Source organism: Prinia subflava, chromosome 3, assembly GCF_021018805.1.
Source record: "Prinia subflava isolate CZ2003 ecotype Zambia chromosome 3, Cam_Psub_1.2, whole genome shotgun sequence".
Taxonomy (NCBI): domain Eukaryota; kingdom Metazoa; phylum Chordata; class Aves; order Passeriformes; family Cisticolidae; genus Prinia; species Prinia subflava.
Genome location: NC_086249.1, coordinates 77,273,195 through 77,291,931, shown reverse-complemented (window position 1 = coordinate 77,291,931; position 18,737 = coordinate 77,273,195). Strand labels below are relative to the sequence as shown.

Below are 18,737 nucleotides of genomic sequence, written 5' to 3'. Positions count from 1 at the left end.
CGTTTAAGTTTCTGAGTCTTTCTTAACACCACCCTCAGATTTGTAACTCAAGATGGTTTGCTCAGTCTAGAGGTATCCACTCCTAGTCCATGGTGCTCTCTACTCTGTAAATCCTGTGAGTCTTAATGCATAATTCATGTAGCTCATGCAGTGAAAGTAATCTATGCAGGTGTTTCTCCAGAGGAGTGTAGATACTAGAGAAAGTTATGGAAATGATCTTACCTCAGACAGGAACAGTGATAAGGAACTTGCTGTCCTGTGACAACTTTCGTGTCTCATACATTGGGATTCCTGCCTTGCCACAGACAGTGAGAAAACCTTTCTCACACCTCAGTCTTCTGGATTTGGATCCAAGTTCTTGCTGGAGGCTGATTAGAGGCGATGTTTTTGTGGACAAGACGTCTGGATCTGTGGCGATGGGCAAATCAGAAGTGTTTACAGTCAGCTATTGTGACCAGCATGGTGCAGATTTATTCTTCCCAATGAGCAGTCTTACAAAGTCCATCATCTAGACACTAGGTTTAAGTGCACTAAAAGTCAGGTGAGAATGCAGAATAAACAAGCTGCATTCACTGGAGCTGGTAGAAATCTGTGGGACAAGTTTACACATGCCTGCAGTAAGACACATTTGAACACGCAAATGGCATGCGTATCTCACTCTGTATTCATAGAGTAAAACTGAACACCTCAAGTCCTGCCATTGGTGTTTTACTGAAGCCAGATTACGTCTCAAAGTACACAGGAGACTTTAGCAAGGAAGGAAGGAAAGGTCCTTTCCGTGGAGAACACTGCCACCTTGTGCACAATCGCATTTACTTAGTGCTCGGCATGCTTGTGAGAGATGATACTGCAGAACTTGCTCACCCTTCTTGCCTCTCATGAAAACTCCTGCAGAGTTCAAGCCCTTGAATGGAGAAGTATCCCTAAAGACCATCAGCTGTTCCAGTCCCCAAGCAATAATAAGATCTGACTGCTATCTGGGCTGGCACATTTTTCCTTTTTTGTCTGCCCAGGACCTTCATTAAGTATATTTAATGGAGAAAGCCAAATCAATAAAATGGAAAACCAGGACTGACAAAGTTGTACAGAAGTTTTTGTTCTTTAACAAGTGGAATAGCAGCATTTATTCACAGACTATCTGCATGTGCTGGAAACCATGCAGACACAGTAAATATAGCAACAGCAGAGAACTCCTGTGCAGGAAAACCTGGCACAGATGGACAGATGGACAAATCAACGATTACTCTAGTTTAGCAATTGCCCTCACACAGTGCTTCATAGCTCACTGCAGATATAAATTACAGAAAAACTTGAAATACTGAATATGGTCAGTAAACAGGAACATTCTCCTGATGAGGAATATGAGATCCAGAGAAGTTTTTTATGTAAGTGGAGCTGCCACAGCTACAACAGGAGAAGCAAATCCCATTTCCATGCCTCATCCATTAGTATGTCCTCCCTAAAACACAAAGCAATGAATGTCACAGCAGCCTGGGAGTCCTGCAGAGGTATATGACAGATCAGGCCCTCCATCATTCTCAGGATTTCCACACTATGTTGCCATCCATAATCTTTTAATCATCTCCTTCATGTGGGAAGGTGTGCTCCAGGTAAGCTTTTGTCTCCCTGCCAGCAAACCTGAAGGGTGAGCCAGAGACTCCAAGCATTCCCTGGTACTGGTGGACCTGAGTACCCCACCAGCTGCTTGCTCTCAGCCAGGGTCCCATTCTCCCTCACTCTGGTTTGCATGTGCTCCCCTTTTGGTGGGGTAATGGAGGGAAGTGCACCAACACTGGATGGGGACAGTGCAACTCCTGTCACTGCATGGAGATGCCCCATTCCAAGGGGTCCTTTGTACCAGGGAAAACTGCTTGGGCCTTTTGAGGGAACTTCTGTGGGGGAAAGCTGAGACTGCAAAAAACTCTCACTTTCCTCCTGCCTGTATCAAGCTGAGCACCTGGATCTCCAAGGCATTATCTGCATTTCAGATGCACAACCCAGTGTCCAGTTTCTTGGATAACTCTGTGAGGAAATCCCACGTGTTTTACACAGATTTGAGTGACAGTTACAGCTGGTTGGCTTTGATGATAAAGGTTTTCCCCTGATTGAAGCCTAGAGTGTTGGAAGCATGCTGGGAACCATTTTAGCTGGGAGGATGTCCATGTACTCACCACCAGGAGAGGAAAAGGACAGGGGTTTGTGCGTTTTGCAGAGGGGTCACCAAAACCCTTGGTCACCATTTTGTCACCAGGAGATGCCTCAGGTTTTAAAGCCTGAAGTGTCAATTATTCATCAGTAAAAGGACAAAGAGATGGATTTTTTTCTCCCTCTCCCTCTTCTAGCTGCATTCAACATGGGACTGCTACTGATAAGCCAGTGATGAGATTGTTACTCAACTATATTTAAAGTGAAACTGATTTATCTTTTTATAATAAAACACAAATGTATAGGGCGGCAGATAACTTTGAAAATGACAGTGTGATAGTGTTTTTGAATTGAAAATACCATTTGACATCATAATGTAGAGAAAAAGCCTGTATTACCCGCTGGGCTGGATCTGTAACACGTGCCAGATGCCACGATGCTGCTAGTGCATACTGTATCTTGTAAAACTATCCATAAAAAGTGCCTCTCTTCTGAAAGATTCATAGCTTTTCCTGAGCTTATGCTAAAGACATCTTATTAACAGGCAATTAATATAGCGATCTCTTTTCCTGGCTTGAATTGCACATGATTATTTTTTTACCAATTGGTTTTACATATTGAAAACTTGCCTGATTTCTGCTCTTAGTGGTGCTCACTTGATCACCCCCCAACATTTCTCTGTGGATCAGAGCGTGCATCTTTACCTTTTTCATTCCTATACACTGAAGTAAGGGAAGTTTTCACGGGTCTGCATGAAATTTCCTCTGTGTTTTAATGCTGCCATCCACTCTGCTACGCTGCAGTCTCCAGCCACATACACAAAGTCCTTCTTTTGAGAACAGTGCTTCTCTCAATTTACGTCAACACCATATATTCCTGAATCTTCATCATAATGCAAGCTCTAATTTTTTTCTTTATTTCTTCACCTTTACCCTTCTTCTCTAGAAATGGCCAAAGTTCTCTTTTAAGCTTCCCATCTGAGCTCGTTTTACCCTGCCTGTGCCTCTTGCCCTTCATCTCTTCCACTGTCTTAAGGGCTCTCGCCTTCCCGCTTGTCTGAGGGGAAAAGGAAGACAAGAAAAAGCTTCTTCAAGCTCTTCCAGGGTGAGACCTTTGATCTGGACTTGGTTCACCCCACAAAATCTGGTTCACATCCCATTCCTCAGGACTATTAAATTTAGACATAACCAGAGTGAATGCACCTCAGCTGGAGATGTTTGGGGATGCTTACTAGCCAGGAAACTCAACTCCACGTTTTGCGTTTTCTCCTGGTTTTGCTATATCCCACAAAACTTTGCACCCTTTTATCACCAGCACTTTCTTGCTAAAGACTGTAGTCGATGCCTTAAGGTTGTGGCAGATCTTTGCAAGTGTCTATTGCTGGGTTCTCTGCCATGGAGGCAGCCCTCACAATGTCTCTTCTAATCACCTGAGGCCAACAACTAAACCACAGGAAGTGATGGTCAGCTTGGAGGATCCAGGATATCCCTACTTTCATCTTAATGGAAATAATCTGCATACAGACATAATTAATGAAGTTTCCCAACATCCTCATATGGTCTGTACTACTCCACAGCAGGATACGCTGCAGTCATGCAAGGACCTGTCTTTGCTGCCCTCCTTGTAAATGAAAGTATCCCCATGGATATTGAGGGGAGGGGGATCAGGATGACAGATGCTATAGCATGAGTCAGTTTCTGTGGGGGTAGGCAAGGGCTGTCTGAAAATCCAAGACTTGCTCTCACTGGCAAATGCTGTAATTTTTACTTTGAAAATAATCAGATTTGTGTTTGATAGAATACTGGAATGACTTTTTATAGGAGACATATTGCAGCAGAGGCTAACAAATATGCACAATTACCTACATGTCATTGTCCATTAATAACTTTTATATGGACTGTTCTGCCTTAGATCACATCTTTTCTTCCTTATTTAACATTTGAAGTGTTAAATAGGAACCACTTCAGAATTACTTGATATTTTTCCTGGCATTTTTATAAGACCTCAGTTTTTCTCAGTCAGCTCTGCAAATTCAAATTAATATGATGAAGCCCTGAAAAATTTGGCATTTTGTCAGGAGTTGAAATTTTTAACATGGTATATGAAAACAAGATATTGTTCATCAGTCTCCCACAGAAGCCTGGAGATAGTCTCCTGCTGAGAGTCTCTTGCTGCTTGGTTTTCATTTTTTAATGGTTCTGCCTTCTACAGGAGGAAATGAAGCTTTTCCCTGCATCACAAGAGCCATCTGCAAATAAAGAGACCTAAGAAGTTCAATACTACTTTTTAAATGTGTGAAGAGCTAAATACATCAGTAAAATACTTTATGCCTCCTATAACCATTTGATGACTGAATTAATTAAATGAGATTGAAATGAGGAGTAATTTATAATGGGCTGTAATAAGAAATAAGAAATGAATTCAACTGCCTTCCAAACAATTGACAGGGAATATATTAGTTTTAGCAATGAGAGGGAAGCATTCTCCTTTGATCTCAGTGAGAGTAAAGTTTCTTTAGACGTGATCCAATCCCAACAAATATGCAGCAAAATGTTCATACAATGGTGAGGGATTTTACCTGTTTGCAAAAGAAGAGCTACTCCAAACCAAGTTACTGACATTTCTGTTAGAAGTTTCCTTTTTCATTGCCTGTGAAGTAGATTAACTTCTCCAGATTTTCAGAGAATAAAGACAAATTATTATAAACCTGAGTTTTTAGAACAGGAATAAAAAGTGCAACTTTCTTGATAATCACTGTAGATCAGAACGACTTTCTTCATGAATTCTACTAAGACAAATACTAGTGTTCAGGTGTCAGGCTGAGTTGTGGCTTAGCGTTGTGTGCCCATCCTGTGCACTGACCCAACAGAGCTGGATGCACACCCCCAGCTTTCTCATAGGGAGTCATCTCACCTCAGTTAAATTACTCCCAGCAGCAAGGCCAAATACGCACCTGAGCACATTTGGGAAGGCAGGTGATAGGACTGCCACAAGGAGGAGGCAGGAGAGACTCAGCTGAGCCCTAAAAGTAGGACCTGGCCAAAACAGGAACAGGACAGCACAGCCATTCAAAGGACCCTCCTTCATTTCCCCTTCTGCAGCCACAGTCCTGCAGATGCTTTTACCTGTTCTACCCCTGACAGGGATCAGGCTGTCCCTGGCTGGATTCAGTACCAGGAGAACTAGCAGCTTGACCATGGCTTTGCCCTGCTTGCACAACACCTGGCTCCCCCTCTGCATATGAAATTGATGTAAAACACTGCCCTGCAGGTTTGGTGAGTCCATACTGTGAATAAAAGATTTGAAAAAAAAAAAAAAACAAAACAACAAAACAGAATGGTAATTTATCCAGATCAGGGCAGCTTGCCATGAAGCTAATGCAACTGCTCACATGGCCTGGCTAAGCAGCAGTCTTCAGACTTGCACCATGAAGAGAACTCTTTTTATTACTAAGTGGTATACTCATATTTCACACAAAGAACTCCAGAGTGACTGGCCACTAATGGCAAATCATTCGCCCCCGTCTCTGGCCCAGGGTTACTTTTCCCCTCCCACCACCTGGCACAGCCTCAGTGTGGGATGAGTCAGGGATGCTCTCCCAGCAGTGTGCCAGCCTGTAACTCACACAAGCCTCAGCACGGTTTACAGGATCACTGCCTCTGATTTCTCCCATGATAGCTGACAGAAAGACCCTTCTCATGCCGATGAAAAGTGAGCTTTGATCTGACACTGTTGACAGGATGCAAAAATATTGATGGTGCATTTAGCAACAGTGCCCCAAGCCTTGGCAAATGGGAGCTCACGCTCTCCCATTATTTTTTCCCATTATATTGCCTCTTTCTGCAATGTATATTAATTGGCTGTTTTGGTTTGCTATTTAGCAGCCAGCTTCCTTTTAAGCTAAAGCTCATTCCCTTAGCTGTGCTTCCACAGCGTCTGCTCTGCCAAAAGGTTAAACAGACCTCATTATATGTTTCCTGCAGAGACCTAATTTCTACTAAAGGCCTTGAGCACCGCAATGTGATTGGCAGGAAAAATAATAATGTTACCAAAAGCTGTTTTCACACCTAGCCAAAGAGTGAGAAGCATAGATACCATTTGAAATGATGCTCCATGTGGGTCTCTTTAGCTGGGCAGGATATTCAGCCTCTTCTGGTTTGTGATGATTCTCACAACTGCCCCCTTTCAGCACGGCATCCTTCAGTGGCAACCCCCAATATTTCAGCAGATTAAGCAGTTGAGGATAAAAGATGGAGGTCAAAATGTCTCCATTTTTCCTGAAATGCTGTTCCAAAACACACCTGCCTATGAAACAGCAAGGCAGGCCTTGCTGTAGGCCTGACAGCAGGGAGCAGGCACTCTCCCGTCTCCTAGGCAGTCTGCTGTGTAAACCTCCAGGCAGACCAGGTCGGCTTCTTTTCGAGGAAAGACAAAACTGCTACCTGGGGCTGCCACAGTTACCATTCCCAGGCACAGAATACCTGACTGCCCACAGCTACACAGCCTGGGACAACCCATACAGAGCCCTGGTCCTCTTCAGCACCTCAGTCCTCTCAGTGGCCCAAGAGCTCACAAACCCCACCAGGCCACACACAAAAGGGGAAGGCAGCTATGGTTTTAAGACCCTGCCCGAAGAAGTGACTGCGAAGCAAACAGGCTGAAGTCCCACCTCTCCTTTTCATTCACCCCTAGCTTCTCTGGTTTCCTCCAAAAGTAATGTAGTCCATGTGATCAGAGGTCACTCAAAAGCACAATTCAGTGTGAACAAGATACACAAATACACAGTGTAGGCTTCTACAGGGAGAAAGAGTTGCCCTCTTCCTAGACTGTACGAAGTTGTGGCTGAGCACAGTGAAGCATCAAGTCTGATAGCATTTGGGATAGTTTTGTGTCATGAGAAGAGTGCTGCTATGTAATATTCAGGATTTATCAGCTTGTATGATGCTGCATTTGACTCATTTGCACAAGATTCATATTTTATCTATTCAGACAAAAAGCACCTAAGAGAAAAGAAAGGAGACAAGTGAGGCTCCAATCACCATTCACATCTCAAAGAGGAAGCTCTCCACCAGGATCTTACAACCTCAACTGAAGGAACACTTGATTTTTCTTTGGACTACACACTGATTTTTCTCAGAGTGCAGGAATCATGCTTGAAAGTCACTACAAACTAATAAAAAAATTTTAAAATATCATTCCTTATTGAGTATTGCATTCTGTACCATCCACCCACAGAATCCATCAGCAATATAACAAAATGTCATTGGGGCAGCCTCATTAGCAAAAGCTCTTGGGGACTGCTAGCCTGAGTGTAGAACTGAAAGTGTAGGTGTACATTAAATCCAACCCAAAACAATCAAGCAGCTCCAAGTGTCAGAAGATCTATAATCAAGGTGGTATTTCAGTTTATACTCTTCTAATGCTTATTATTACTGTAGCTGAAAATGGAAGCCTTTAATATAGCAAGATGTCAGTTCCTCAAACATCATCCTTCCTCCCATTTAGCAATAGCACTACTGTAGGAACACCTGACTTCTGATGTGGCTGAAGAAATCAGCAGTTTTACACTTCTGCACCACCATCTGGAATTTTATTCTGCGATTAGCAGGCAAGATGGTGCAGGAAGTTCAGCCCTGGTGAAAGGCAAAATAGTGCTGCTAACTCAGAAGTGGAGTTCTGGACTCAGCAGGCCCCAGGAGAGGCTGGCCACCCCCAAGGCCTCTCTCAAGATGCCTGGAATCCCAGCTCATAGCCTCAAGCTGTCCCTCTGGTGCCAGCCCATCTCTGGAGGACCACACACCACCTTCAGAAGTATCCTCCCCCAGCTCTCTGTGAAGTCCAGGCTGTCAGAGGTCTGAGCACAGTGGGCTAAGAGATGGCCCATTTAAGTGCCATAAGTAATTATTTAAGACCAGCTATTTAGATTTAATTTGTACTATTTAAGCTTGTTAAAAACAGTGCACTTAAGACCACTTCATATTTCAAATTTTTTAAGAAGTACCAATTTACTAAGAAAATAATAACAAGAGACCTGTTTCTACTCATGTCTGTATTTTAAAACTTTTGAGTAAGGTTTACTCAGGCTTCACTATACAAAATGTCTTTCAGCATCTTAAGTGAAGCTGCAATTTTCAAAAAACAGAAATGTTTTTAGTTTCTAGAGGTTTCTAGAATGAATGTCTTGAAAGGCTACCCTTCTGGGGCTCAGCAAGGCCTTGAGGAGTGTCTCCAGTGCTTGAGGTGGGAGCACTGGCTGCATGTGCACTGCATCAATCCGGATGCAGTCGCAGGAATTAGTCATCCTCTGAGTCACTCTCCCCTCCGGCTGGGACACAAGCCCTGATTGAAGACATGAGCTGGTCCTGGATCTGCTTCCTGGGGTTCTCTTCGAGGTCTGTCTTGATGGCACCCGACTCAGAAATCTTCCACTCCAATTCTGTGCAGTGCAAAACAAAACAAGAGTCATGAATGTAGGGGACTCAAATGGAGAAAGCCCACCCTTGGCTCCCCAGGTGACTTCCCTTATCTCCTACCACCACCACCACACCAGGGCCCTCCTTCCCCTCCTTCTTCCATATCCACATCCAAGCTCCTGCCCTGTTTACCACAGCTGCTCCAGCCAAGCCCTCCTTTCCCAGTCCCTGGTGGTGGCACAGGTCTCAGCCCAGGGCACAAAGGTTAGGGTACTGCTCTGCACCCACCAGTGACATCCCCAGTGCCACCCTGCTCACTTTGCAACCAAGAGTGCAAAAGAGGTGATGGATACAGAGCAGCAGCTTTAGAGGCAACTCTCCCAGTGAAAGTGAGTCCTACCTCCTTCTAACCACATAAGGGCAGAAGACGTTTGCACATCTATTACCAGTGAGGGAATACTGCTCATACATTACAGCTGTTCCCATCGTATACTGAGCTCATCACAATCAGAAGAGGCAGGGAATAAATTTAATGAAGAGCAAAAAATTGTGGAAATTTCATTTACGCATCTGAATTATAGGTATTTTCTAGGAATGTGCCTTGTAAATAGAATTCACCCCTTTGCCTCTACATTACACACTAAATATTAGCTCCTTAAGACAGAAAAGAGACTTCACCACCAGCAGTAGGCCCAAATTGGACTGCATCACTTCCCAGAAGTGGTAGAAAGTCAATACAACACATTCAGTTGAAACCTTTCTCCTAGTCCGGCTGACAATCCTATCATCAAATCTAGTTTCTTTCAAATGTTACAGAATAATGAACACAACCTCACACTTCTTTAAGCTCCAGTGATAGGCATCTGTGCTTAGGGGAGAAGGAAGGAAGACACAAAAGAAAAGTGCAGAAATTTCAGTACACAGCTTTCTGTGATGACTGAATTAAGCTGACTCAGTCAGGGACAACAAACATATGCCATCATGTCAAAAATGAAACAAGGAGCCCTACAATCCAGTAGGCAAGCACACAGATTATCACTGCAGGCAAGGGCACAGTCATTCATATCCAAGACATCCTAAGAACATGCATGGATACTGTCTACCCTTTAATATATCCTGCAAAATTTGTTTCACCAAGCACAGGGCATAAATATTTGCAGACACAAGACAAGTATCTATATGTTGGCCTATCTCTGCTTTTACAGGATAGCCACGTGGTTGAGCCATAAGTGTGGAAAAAAAAATCTAGTATCAGTTTCAGTACCTCCCTTCTCCTCCTAAGCCTCATTTCTCTCATTCCCAGCAAAACAGTTTTGCTTTTCCTTTGGAAGAGGAGAGATGCAGCCACTCACCATCCCTTGTCAGGTTCATGCCACCGAACACCAAGGGCCCAATGAACTGAGCTTTGATGTCTCCCTCCAGGTACACAAATATCGTGGGCAGGTTCTTATCGGGGTAGTTGGGAATGCAGGTGGTAGAGATAGCTTTGATGAACTTCACGTCTCTAAACTTCTTTGCAAGCCCGCTCAGATGCTGATTTATTAAGGCACAGAGAGGAATTCTGCGAAGAACAGCAACAGGCACACATAAGGAGAAAAGAAGAGAATTTAAAAAGTAAATGGCTCCAGAAGAAAGGTCAGAAATATGAGATGGATGACCTTCTGGAAAGACAAAAGTACCAGAGGCAACTTCTGAATACTTTTGTTGTCCAGTATTCCAGCATTCAAAGGAGATCTGCACCACTGGAGGTTTTGGTGTGGTGCAGCATTTTTTGTCTTAATATATTAGTAATGCAATCTTCTCCTCTACCCACTTTATTTTCAGGGAAACTGGTTTATGAATTTAAGATACTTAGAAATTGAACGAGCAAGGGCAAAATAAAAAGCAAAGCTGCTCCTGGAAGAAGAAATGCAAATTATGATCAACAACTGTGAGGTAAATAGAGACAACGAACTACAGCAAGTATTTATAACCCTTCCAAAAAAATTCTAGCAATGTAACAGATCTTTTTGACAAGGTTTTCTGTCATGGTGACAGGACTGGAAACCTCGCTCACTCTATTTGTATGCCACTAGAAACCAAGCTAAATACACACGGATCCTTCCCGTTCACAGCCCCTTGCATTTAATCCGGAAGAGTCTCCAAAACTTGGATATTTCAGTGGCAGCAGCTAACCCTATGGATGCTGTATGGTACACATTCTGCTGTGTTGTATACATGTATCAAAACGCCACTTCATGGTAACATCATTCTACAATGAAGTTCCGCAGTCTTGACTCAACAGTATTGAAATTACTCATGTGTTTTTATTGCTTAGAACTCCAGAATTAGTCCTTAGTTCCACAACAACTACATATTTAGTTTGGAATATTTTCAGCTATTGACAGTGCAAGGTTTAATGGTTAAAAACAAATTCTTACCCTTGTTTGTAGAGGTGTAAGACTACCCATACACCTTTTCCAGCTTGTGTAACCTCTTGAACATAATCTTTTCCCGAAATCTCCAAAACTTCCCCAAATTTATTCTTCATTTGAGCTGCCTTCATTTCTGCTAACCTTTGCTGCCTGAATAGCCAGGAATGAAAAAGGCATCTTGTGAATAGGTGTATTTTTTGACAGAACATCACTTGAAGGAGCTGGTTGAAACCCAGACTTCAGAGACAAATTACAAACTTCTTCTAACCCCAGAGCAATAAAAGCAAAAGAGTAGATGCTCTTGCATTTGCATCATAGGCTAAAACCACCAACATGGAAAAAGTACAACTACGTTACATGAAATTCTTTTTTTCCTCATTCCTGGCCTCACCAGACACTTCCGGAGATAATACACTAGCAAACTAAATGGCAAAAGCCATGAGAGGTTAGAAAACAGAGGGAAACCAACACCAATTATGCAAATCTGCAGCACCTTAACCTCATTCACACAAAAATTAGGAAATACTGAAGGTGATTTTCAAAGCTCTCAGGATCCCCAGCCATACACCCAGCAGGTGCACATTATCTCTGCAAAGCTAGGTTGTAGAGAAAGGATACTGAATTCAAAGGTTGTTATCCTTTTAAAGACACTTAGAAGCTCCACAAGAGACCAGAAACACTGCCCCTTTTTCCACCATCTTAAAAACATCCTTTCTCTTTAACAATATCTAAAAGCATATAAAAGAAAAACCCTCCAATTATCATTAAAGCCCAATGCTGCAAGCTGCTCTGACCTGTACATTTCAATAGCTCTCTCATCTTCCTCATTAAATTCGTCTTCATTCTCTTCTAGCTCTTCCAGAGTCATGTCCTCATAAGTTTTCACTAGAACAGAAGAAACATTAAATCAGCAAAAACCTCATTCCAGGATTAAAACTCATCAACTCTTATCAGTCTAACAGAATTTATTTACTCTAAATACTGATTAATAGGAAGGATGGGGTGGATTGTTTAAAATATTATATTAGAACAATAGAATTGCTTGGGCTTAAAGGGACCTTAAAGATCATCCAGTTCCAACCCTTCCTGCCAAGGGCAGGGGCACCTTCCACTAGACCAGGTTGCTCAAAGGCCCATGAAACCCAGCCTTGAATGTTTCCAGTGATGGGACATCCACAACTTCTCTGGCCAAGCTGTTCCAGTGCTTCACAACCCTCACAGAAAAGGATTTCTTCTTAATATCTAATCTAAGCCTACTCTCCTTCACCTTAAAGCCATTCCCCCCTGTCCTATCTATCACTGCATGGTCTCGTAAAGTTGGAATTGTCCTTAGGAGTTGGGACTTCAGTGATCCTTGTGGGTCCCTTCCAATTCAGGATGTTCTGTGGTTCTATTTTACGATTATAAAAAGTCCCTCCCCAGCTCTTTTGTCAGTCCCTTTGGCACTGGAAGATGCTACAGTTCTCTCCCAAGCCTTCTCTTCTCCAGGCTGAACAGCCCCAGCTTTCTCAACCTGTCATTATTATTCCTACTGGATTTTTGGGAAGTGTTACATGCTTTAGATATATATTATGTATAGATGGAAAGAATATGATGGAAAAGGCCTCTGAGCTGAAGACTGCCTAGACTAGCACCAAACTACCTGCACGAGCTCTCAAGTTCAGCAGCTGCAGCACAGACATGCACATTCACCTGGCAGATTCCCTACTTGTTTCACTTTTCAAACATTTACTTCCATAAAAATACAGAGCTGACACAAAGAACAAAGCTTTCCTGTGCTAGAAGAATCCATGTGTTCAGGAATGTGTTTTGTTTGATACCATTAACACCTGATCAGCCTGCACAGATGAAGCTTTGGTATCCCTACAGACCTGGAAAATACACATCGCTTTACAGACATATAAACATTGCTGCTGGCCATTTCTTTGAAAAAGCTGCCCCCAGGAGCTATTTCAAGGCTTGTTCTGCTGCTGCCTGAGTTGGCTGGTCACGCACCCAGAGATTTCTGAAGGATGGCAAACTGCTCCTCTTCCTTTGCCCGTTCCTGCTCCTCCAGGTTTTCCTTTGGAGGAAGGATACCTTTCTTGCGCAAAATGTCATTCCACTCCGTGTCCTTATTTGGATCCTAGAAGAGAACAACAAATAGATATTTCTTCAAGGTGAACTTTACCACTTCCAGAACTTAACACAGCTGCTAAACTGGTAACTGGATAGATAGTGCCAGAAAGTCACAGTGCAAATCCTCCTGACACCAAGGCTTCCTTCCAGCCCCAGACCTCCAGCTCCCTCAAGACTGACTTTGTTTTATTCCATCCCACTGACAGCACAAACAGGAGGTCCCAGCTGGGTATCAAAGTTTGAAGCATTGTAACCACTGCTGCATCTCTCACAAAGTGCAATGAAAGGAGAGGATATTAGCTGGGTGGCAGGGAACAATGCTAGCCAGAGGGCTTCCTTACAGACCCTTAGCACGACAGGCCACCAAATCAATGGTCATTGCATCAGGAAGCACTAGTGACAAGACACACACAGGCATAAAACTTACATACTTAGCTCTTGGTACATGGGAAGTCTCCTTGTTAGATTCAGGTCAGAGTGACCATGTAAGTGCTTAGAGAAAAGCAAACCATCTCTGTCAGCCAAGCCCATTGCTAAGGATTCAGATCTAAATCTATAGCTAGAGCATTCCTGAGATTTTACTGAAAAAATAATTGCAATAATCCTACAAAACAAGGCCAGTACACCCCTGCATATTGTTGAAAAGCTCAGTACAAGATTTTCCTATTTAGCAGACTTTTTTTTTTTTTTAATACAAGAAATCTCGGTGATAAGCACTCACAGGCTGATTGTGCTTCCTTGCTATCCTGGCCTAGGTCCACTTTGGAAATGGAACCTACTGCTTTGCTATCGCTTGTATCAGTACACCTTACACCAGGTCTGTCCACAGCCGTATAACCATAGCTCTTCTGAGACTAAACCCCAGTACTTGTGGACTACCGGGGACAGGAAGGGACGGGTGGGGGCAGAGGAGGAGAAGAAAAAGAAGAAAATAAAGAAAAAGAACAATGTGGCTCAGCAAACACAACACCAGATTTATATATATATATATTTTTTTTTTTTTTTTTTTTTTTCCCTGTCTCTGACCGCGGTCACCTTTCCCCTCGACCGCGCATTTACGACCACTTACTAACACACTGATGCACAGCCTGAAACGCCCATCCGCTCACTACGGTAGTGAACTGAGTACCGTGGTTGCAAAAAAAGGCAGCAAACTGCCCCAAACCCAGCCATAGAGCTGCCGAACAACACGGCCGAGTGACAGCCACCTCCTCCCTCCCCGAGAGAGCGGCACGGCCCCGGCCGCTCCCGCCGCGCTGCCCCGCACTCGGCCGGGGAGGGCGGCCCGCGGCTGCCGGCCCGGCCGAGCTGGCCGGGCTGGCCCCGCAGCACACGGCCGAGTGCGGGGGCACCGGGGCACGGCGGCTGCTCACCTGCATGGTGCCGGCGGGGCCGGGGCCGGGCCGCAGCGCTGGGCAAGGCCGGGCGGGGCCGGTCCCGGCGTGCGCGGCGCGGCCGGAGGAGGCGGTGCCACCGGCGGAGGGGGCGCACCGCCGCTGCCCGGGCACGGCCTAATATGGATGGGCCCGGCTGGGGGCGGCCTCGGGCCCTCAGGGGCGGTGGGAGGGGATGCCGGGACTGTTTGGGTGAAAAAGCACCCCAGAGATCGCAGATCCCTCTGCCCTGGGCGGGGACGCCTTCCAGTAAACCGAGTTGCTCCGAGCCCCATCCAGGCTGACACAGGATAACCGTGCTTGAGCAGAGAGGTTGGACAGATGAGTCACTGTGGTCCCTTCCAGTCTTTTTCTGTGATTCCCTGTAACTTTCCTTTCCACTTCCCTGAGCATTTTTTTATCTGTATTTCATACCCTGTTTTATTTCCCTACTGCTTTATCTTCTTATTTTCTTCCCTAATCTGTACATAAAAAAAAAAAAATTAAAATTTGAGCAAGCCTATATTATCTATTCTTCTTAGGCATAATCAGCTGTAGTTGTAGTATTGTTATGATTGGATCATATCCATCATATCCAACTGATATTACCAGGAACTTGTCTCTTGATAGCTACTTTTATTTCAGGTTTGAGTCCATGTTAAACTATCACTCAGAAAACACTGAGAAGTGTGTTGAATGTGGTGACCGAAATCCATTTGGGATCATACCCCATTCCATATAAATAGGCCCCTAGGCCTGCCCTTTCAAAGAACTGAGCAAATCTTTTCAGCTTGCTTCTCAAAGATACTTTGCAGAGGGAAGAGATCTGCTCCTGCCTCCCTTCCCTCCTTTATGCTCTAGCCCAGTGGACAGCAAGCTCACCTAGATCTCTGTCCCCATAAAAGAGCCCCAAAGAACCTGCCAGCAGGCCTTAAGAGTGTGTTTGGGTGTGTGGAGGAAGGACTGTCTCAGCTCTGGCAAGGGCTTGAAATGAAAACTTAGAAGCCCCACTTCTACATGTTATAAGATCATGGCATCCCATTATTCCCAGTTATTCTGAAGTGGGCTGGCCACTTTCCCTGTGCTAGGTCCAGGTTACTGAAGGAAAGGCACAGCCACCTTTCCTGCCTCTGAATTAGAAGAAACAGATGTGGCTTTGAGAGGACATCAGTCCTTCTGGTGAGCATTTGGGCGTGCAGAGGGTACCCCCATATTAGTTGTTCAATGCCCTGAGGTGGCAGGAAAGTCAGCCTCACTCAGACTAAACGCTCAACCTTATTGGAAAAGTGGGTGAGTGCCACAAATACGGGCGTTGTGAGGCTCTGACCCACAGTTGGTGTCTGGCAGGCAGAACCAAAGGCTGAACTGTTGTTGTCTGAGTATTTTGTCAGAGCCTGGGCTTCCAGGAGTAACCTCTGGTTTAAATACTCATCTTCTGTGGCTGAAGTAACATTCACACCCACAGCTCTCGTATGTTGCTGGTTGAAAACTACTTTGAATGCCAGAAAACAAACACAGAAAGAGCATGACCAGGAAGTGAGCATTCCTTTCTTTAAAGAGTGCTCAAAAATATTCCTTTGCCTGAGGCGAGATTTTTGCCCAGGTGAACTAAGAGGAACTAGCCAAGCACTCTCAGCACCAAAACCACAGTAAACCCTGAGCCCCATCTGGGACAGAGTTACCAGAAGAGGGGGCAGAAGCCTAAATCTTAGGAGCAGCCCCATCACATCACTTGAGGGACTCAGATACAGTGTGAACCAAGCATTACTCTGCCCAGGACACATCTACAGCAAAAGTTTCCCCCTCCCACCCAACTAAAAATATATTTACAAAGCCCATTTTCCCTATGTACTTTTTAATCAAACTTCAGCAGGAAGGAAAGGACTGTTTTTAGCATACAGACAGAAATACTCCAGCCAGAGTGGGTGAGGACTGGCAGTGTCTTAGTGAGACTGAAATGCAGCTATGCCTCAGCCCTTGGAGACAGTCTGCCTTCACCCAAATGAATTTGCTTCTGAGCAGCTGTAATGTATTTCTTAATTTTGCCCCAAATTGGAGATTAGGGAAAGGAAGATGAAGCACGTGTGTAAATGACCGATTAATTATCCAGGTGACTCGCTGATGAGGAAAAAAAGTTACTGATAAAAAGGTTTGGGGCCTGGGGTAGAGATAGTGGTGGTCTGTGGCTGAGTGCAGGTTGCAGTAAGGTGCAGACTGGGACAAAATAAGAATTTTTGAAGGTAATGTGATGTTTTTTTCATTTATAATGTATTGTGGAAGGTTTGGGGTTGTGGGCTTTATGTTATTTTTTAAATTAGCTGCCTCTATTGCACAGTGTGACTCTACTGTGAGTAATTTAGAAAAAGTATTGTCTGGAAATAGGGATAAGGAGTTATAAGGGCCTGATTTGCTTGGATTTTATTAGGGGCTGGGATTTTTTAATGTTTACTCTTTTTTTACCTTCTCAAAGTTTATTCAGACTTTTCTTCAATAGTTAAACCTCTCTGTAAAAACCCTGCATATTAATGTAATGATGGGTGGTTTTGTATGTTGCAAGCAGCTGTGCTGGAAGGTAACTGTCCTATTTACTTATAGGCTAGAAATGTTATTTAATTGAGTAATTTTGCTACTCCAGTTATAAGGGTATTCTAGCTGGGCTGAATTTCCATCATTGTGAGAAAGTAGATGGTCATTTCTATTCTTCAGTCTGTGTTGTGCTGTCTAAATCAATTCATCCTTTTCCTGATGCAAAAGATCTCCAGTAGTATTCTCATAGAAGCTAGAGAATACCACTTAAGGAATCAATTTAAAGCTCTGTATGAAAATGTCCTGGAGTATTTTGGGTATAACAAGCTGTAGGCTGTGAGAATTTTTCCATTTTTAGATAGAGGAAAGTTGTAACCTGCTAGTAGAGGTTGTAATGCAGATTGCTCTTGGAAGAAGAGACAGGCCTCAGGTTAGCATTGAGGTAACAGTTGTGTTGTTTAAAAAAAATATATCTTGCTGAAGACCCAATGGGCCTCAATCCCAAAAACATTCTAAGTATCAGGGGAAAGCCTCTTTTCTTTTGAGCCCTTCATATCTAACTTCAATAACCTGTGACAGGTTTTGCAATGAGATCCTTCTCCTAAAAGGCAGGCTGTAAAAGGGCAATAACAGTTAAACTTTTAGCTGTGCTCTTGATGAGCTGTGGTGTGTGGTGAGCTCTTTTCTCAAGAAGAGAATGAGCCTTCTGCTTGATGTGGAAGAGCAGAACTGACCTTGCTGTTGCCTCCTCTTGCCATCCATTAGCTGTAGCCCAAGCACCCGAGTATCTTTAAGACCTCCAGCCCTCTGTGTCTCCTTGCCTGTCAGAATGTCTGGATGTGGAAAGAAACAAGCAGTGGCTGGCAACCCTGGAAGTGCACCAAAGAGAAGCAAAGCAGCCAAGGCAGGTCTGCAGTTCCCTGTGGGTCGTATCTACAGACTCCTCCGGAGAGGGAAGTACGCTCGCAGGGTTGGTTCTGGCGCTGCCATCTACCTGGCTGCAGTGCTGGAGTACCTGACAGCAGAGGTCCTGGAGCTGGCAGGGAATGCTGCCCGTGAAAACAAGAAGACAAGGATCATGCCCAGGCACATTCAGCTGGTTGTGAGCAATGATGATGAGCTGAACAAGTTCTTTGCCGGTGTGACCATTCCTCAAGGCGGAGTTATGCCAAATATCCATGCTCAGCTCCTTCCAAAGAAAACTAGTGGAAATGTTGCTTCTTCTCAAGAATATGGTGGCAGCCAGTGAAGCTTGCTTTTGTGGGTCTGTGCACTTACGGATGATGGGACTCAGTACCACTAATTTGTATGTGTTTACTTCTTTGTCAAGTATTTTTCCCTGCTAATTCTAAGGCATTTTTGAAGTGTGTAATAAAGTTTCTTGAGTACAACACTGGTCTCATTTTTTCTCATGGGTGGAAGAACAGAGAAAACAAAATTTTAAAAAATAGCCTAACATAGCACCTGAATAACTTCTTAAAAAGTCCAGTGTGTGCTTACTTTTGAAAACATTGCAGGTAAGTGTTATGAAGCAGGGAGAGGAGTCAAGACACATACTGCTATTCTTGTGGACTTTTCTTCCATCTAGCACAGATTCATGGTACAATTAGTTCAGTGCCTCAGAGGTTGTTTAACTCTGTTTTAGATGTTAGTAACCCTGTGTCTTTTAAAGCCTTATTGCTCATGAAATGGTAGTGAGCATCTGCTTCTCTTTAGACTGCTCCATCATTAGACTAAGTCTCTTTCAG

The 18,737-nt window shown here is 43.9% G+C and overlaps 2 protein-coding genes across 3 annotated transcripts; one reads left to right on the top strand and one right to left on the bottom strand.

Annotated features, from left to right (window-relative positions):
• Positions 1-8,118: 8,118 nt before the first annotated feature.
• PDCL3 (phosducin like 3) lies at positions 8,119-14,590 on the bottom strand. The gene is made up of 6 exons (XM_063392588.1): positions 14,464-14,590; positions 12,968-13,097; positions 11,767-11,857; positions 10,979-11,122; positions 9,911-10,119; positions 8,119-8,581 (listed from the first exon to the last, which is right to left on the bottom strand). The coding sequence occupies exons 1-6, from the start codon at positions 14,467-14,469 to the stop codon at positions 8,439-8,441; spliced, it is 723 nt and encodes a 240-aa protein (XP_063248658.1). The 5' UTR covers positions 14,470-14,590; the 3' UTR covers positions 8,119-8,438.
• A 65-nt stretch (positions 14,591-14,655) lies between these two features.
• Positions 14,656-18,380, top strand: LOC134548139 (histone H2A, sperm-like). 2 transcript variants are annotated; one of them, XM_063392589.1, is made up of 2 exons: positions 14,656-14,796; positions 17,755-18,380. In XM_063392589.1, exon 2 carries the CDS (start codon positions 17,819-17,821, stop codon positions 18,236-18,238), a length of 420 nt encoding a protein of 139 aa, XP_063248659.1. In that variant the 5' UTR covers positions 14,656-14,796; positions 17,755-17,818; the 3' UTR covers positions 18,239-18,380. The 2 variants fall into 2 exon arrangements, with proteins under 2 accessions (XP_063248659.1, XP_063248660.1); XM_063392590.1 differs by having other exon boundaries at positions 14,662-14,796; positions 17,818-18,380.
• The last annotated feature ends 357 nt before the right edge of the window (positions 18,381-18,737 follow it).

Bases quoted from the DNA above. Each gene is read 5' to 3' on its own strand.
- LOC134548139 (XM_063392589.1), top strand. From the start codon at position 17,819: ATGTCTGGATGTGGAAAGAAACAAGCAGTGGCTGGCAACCCTGGAAGT.
- PDCL3 (XM_063392588.1), bottom strand. The intron at 11,858-12,967 runs GTGCGTGACCAG...CTTCTGTTCTAG, and splicing joins CATCCTTCAGAAATCTCTGG to TGAAAACTTATGAGGACATG. The intron at 8,582-9,910 runs GTGAGTGGCTGC...TGCACTGCACAG, and splicing joins CATGAACCTGACAAGGGATG to AATTGGAGTGGAAGATTTCT.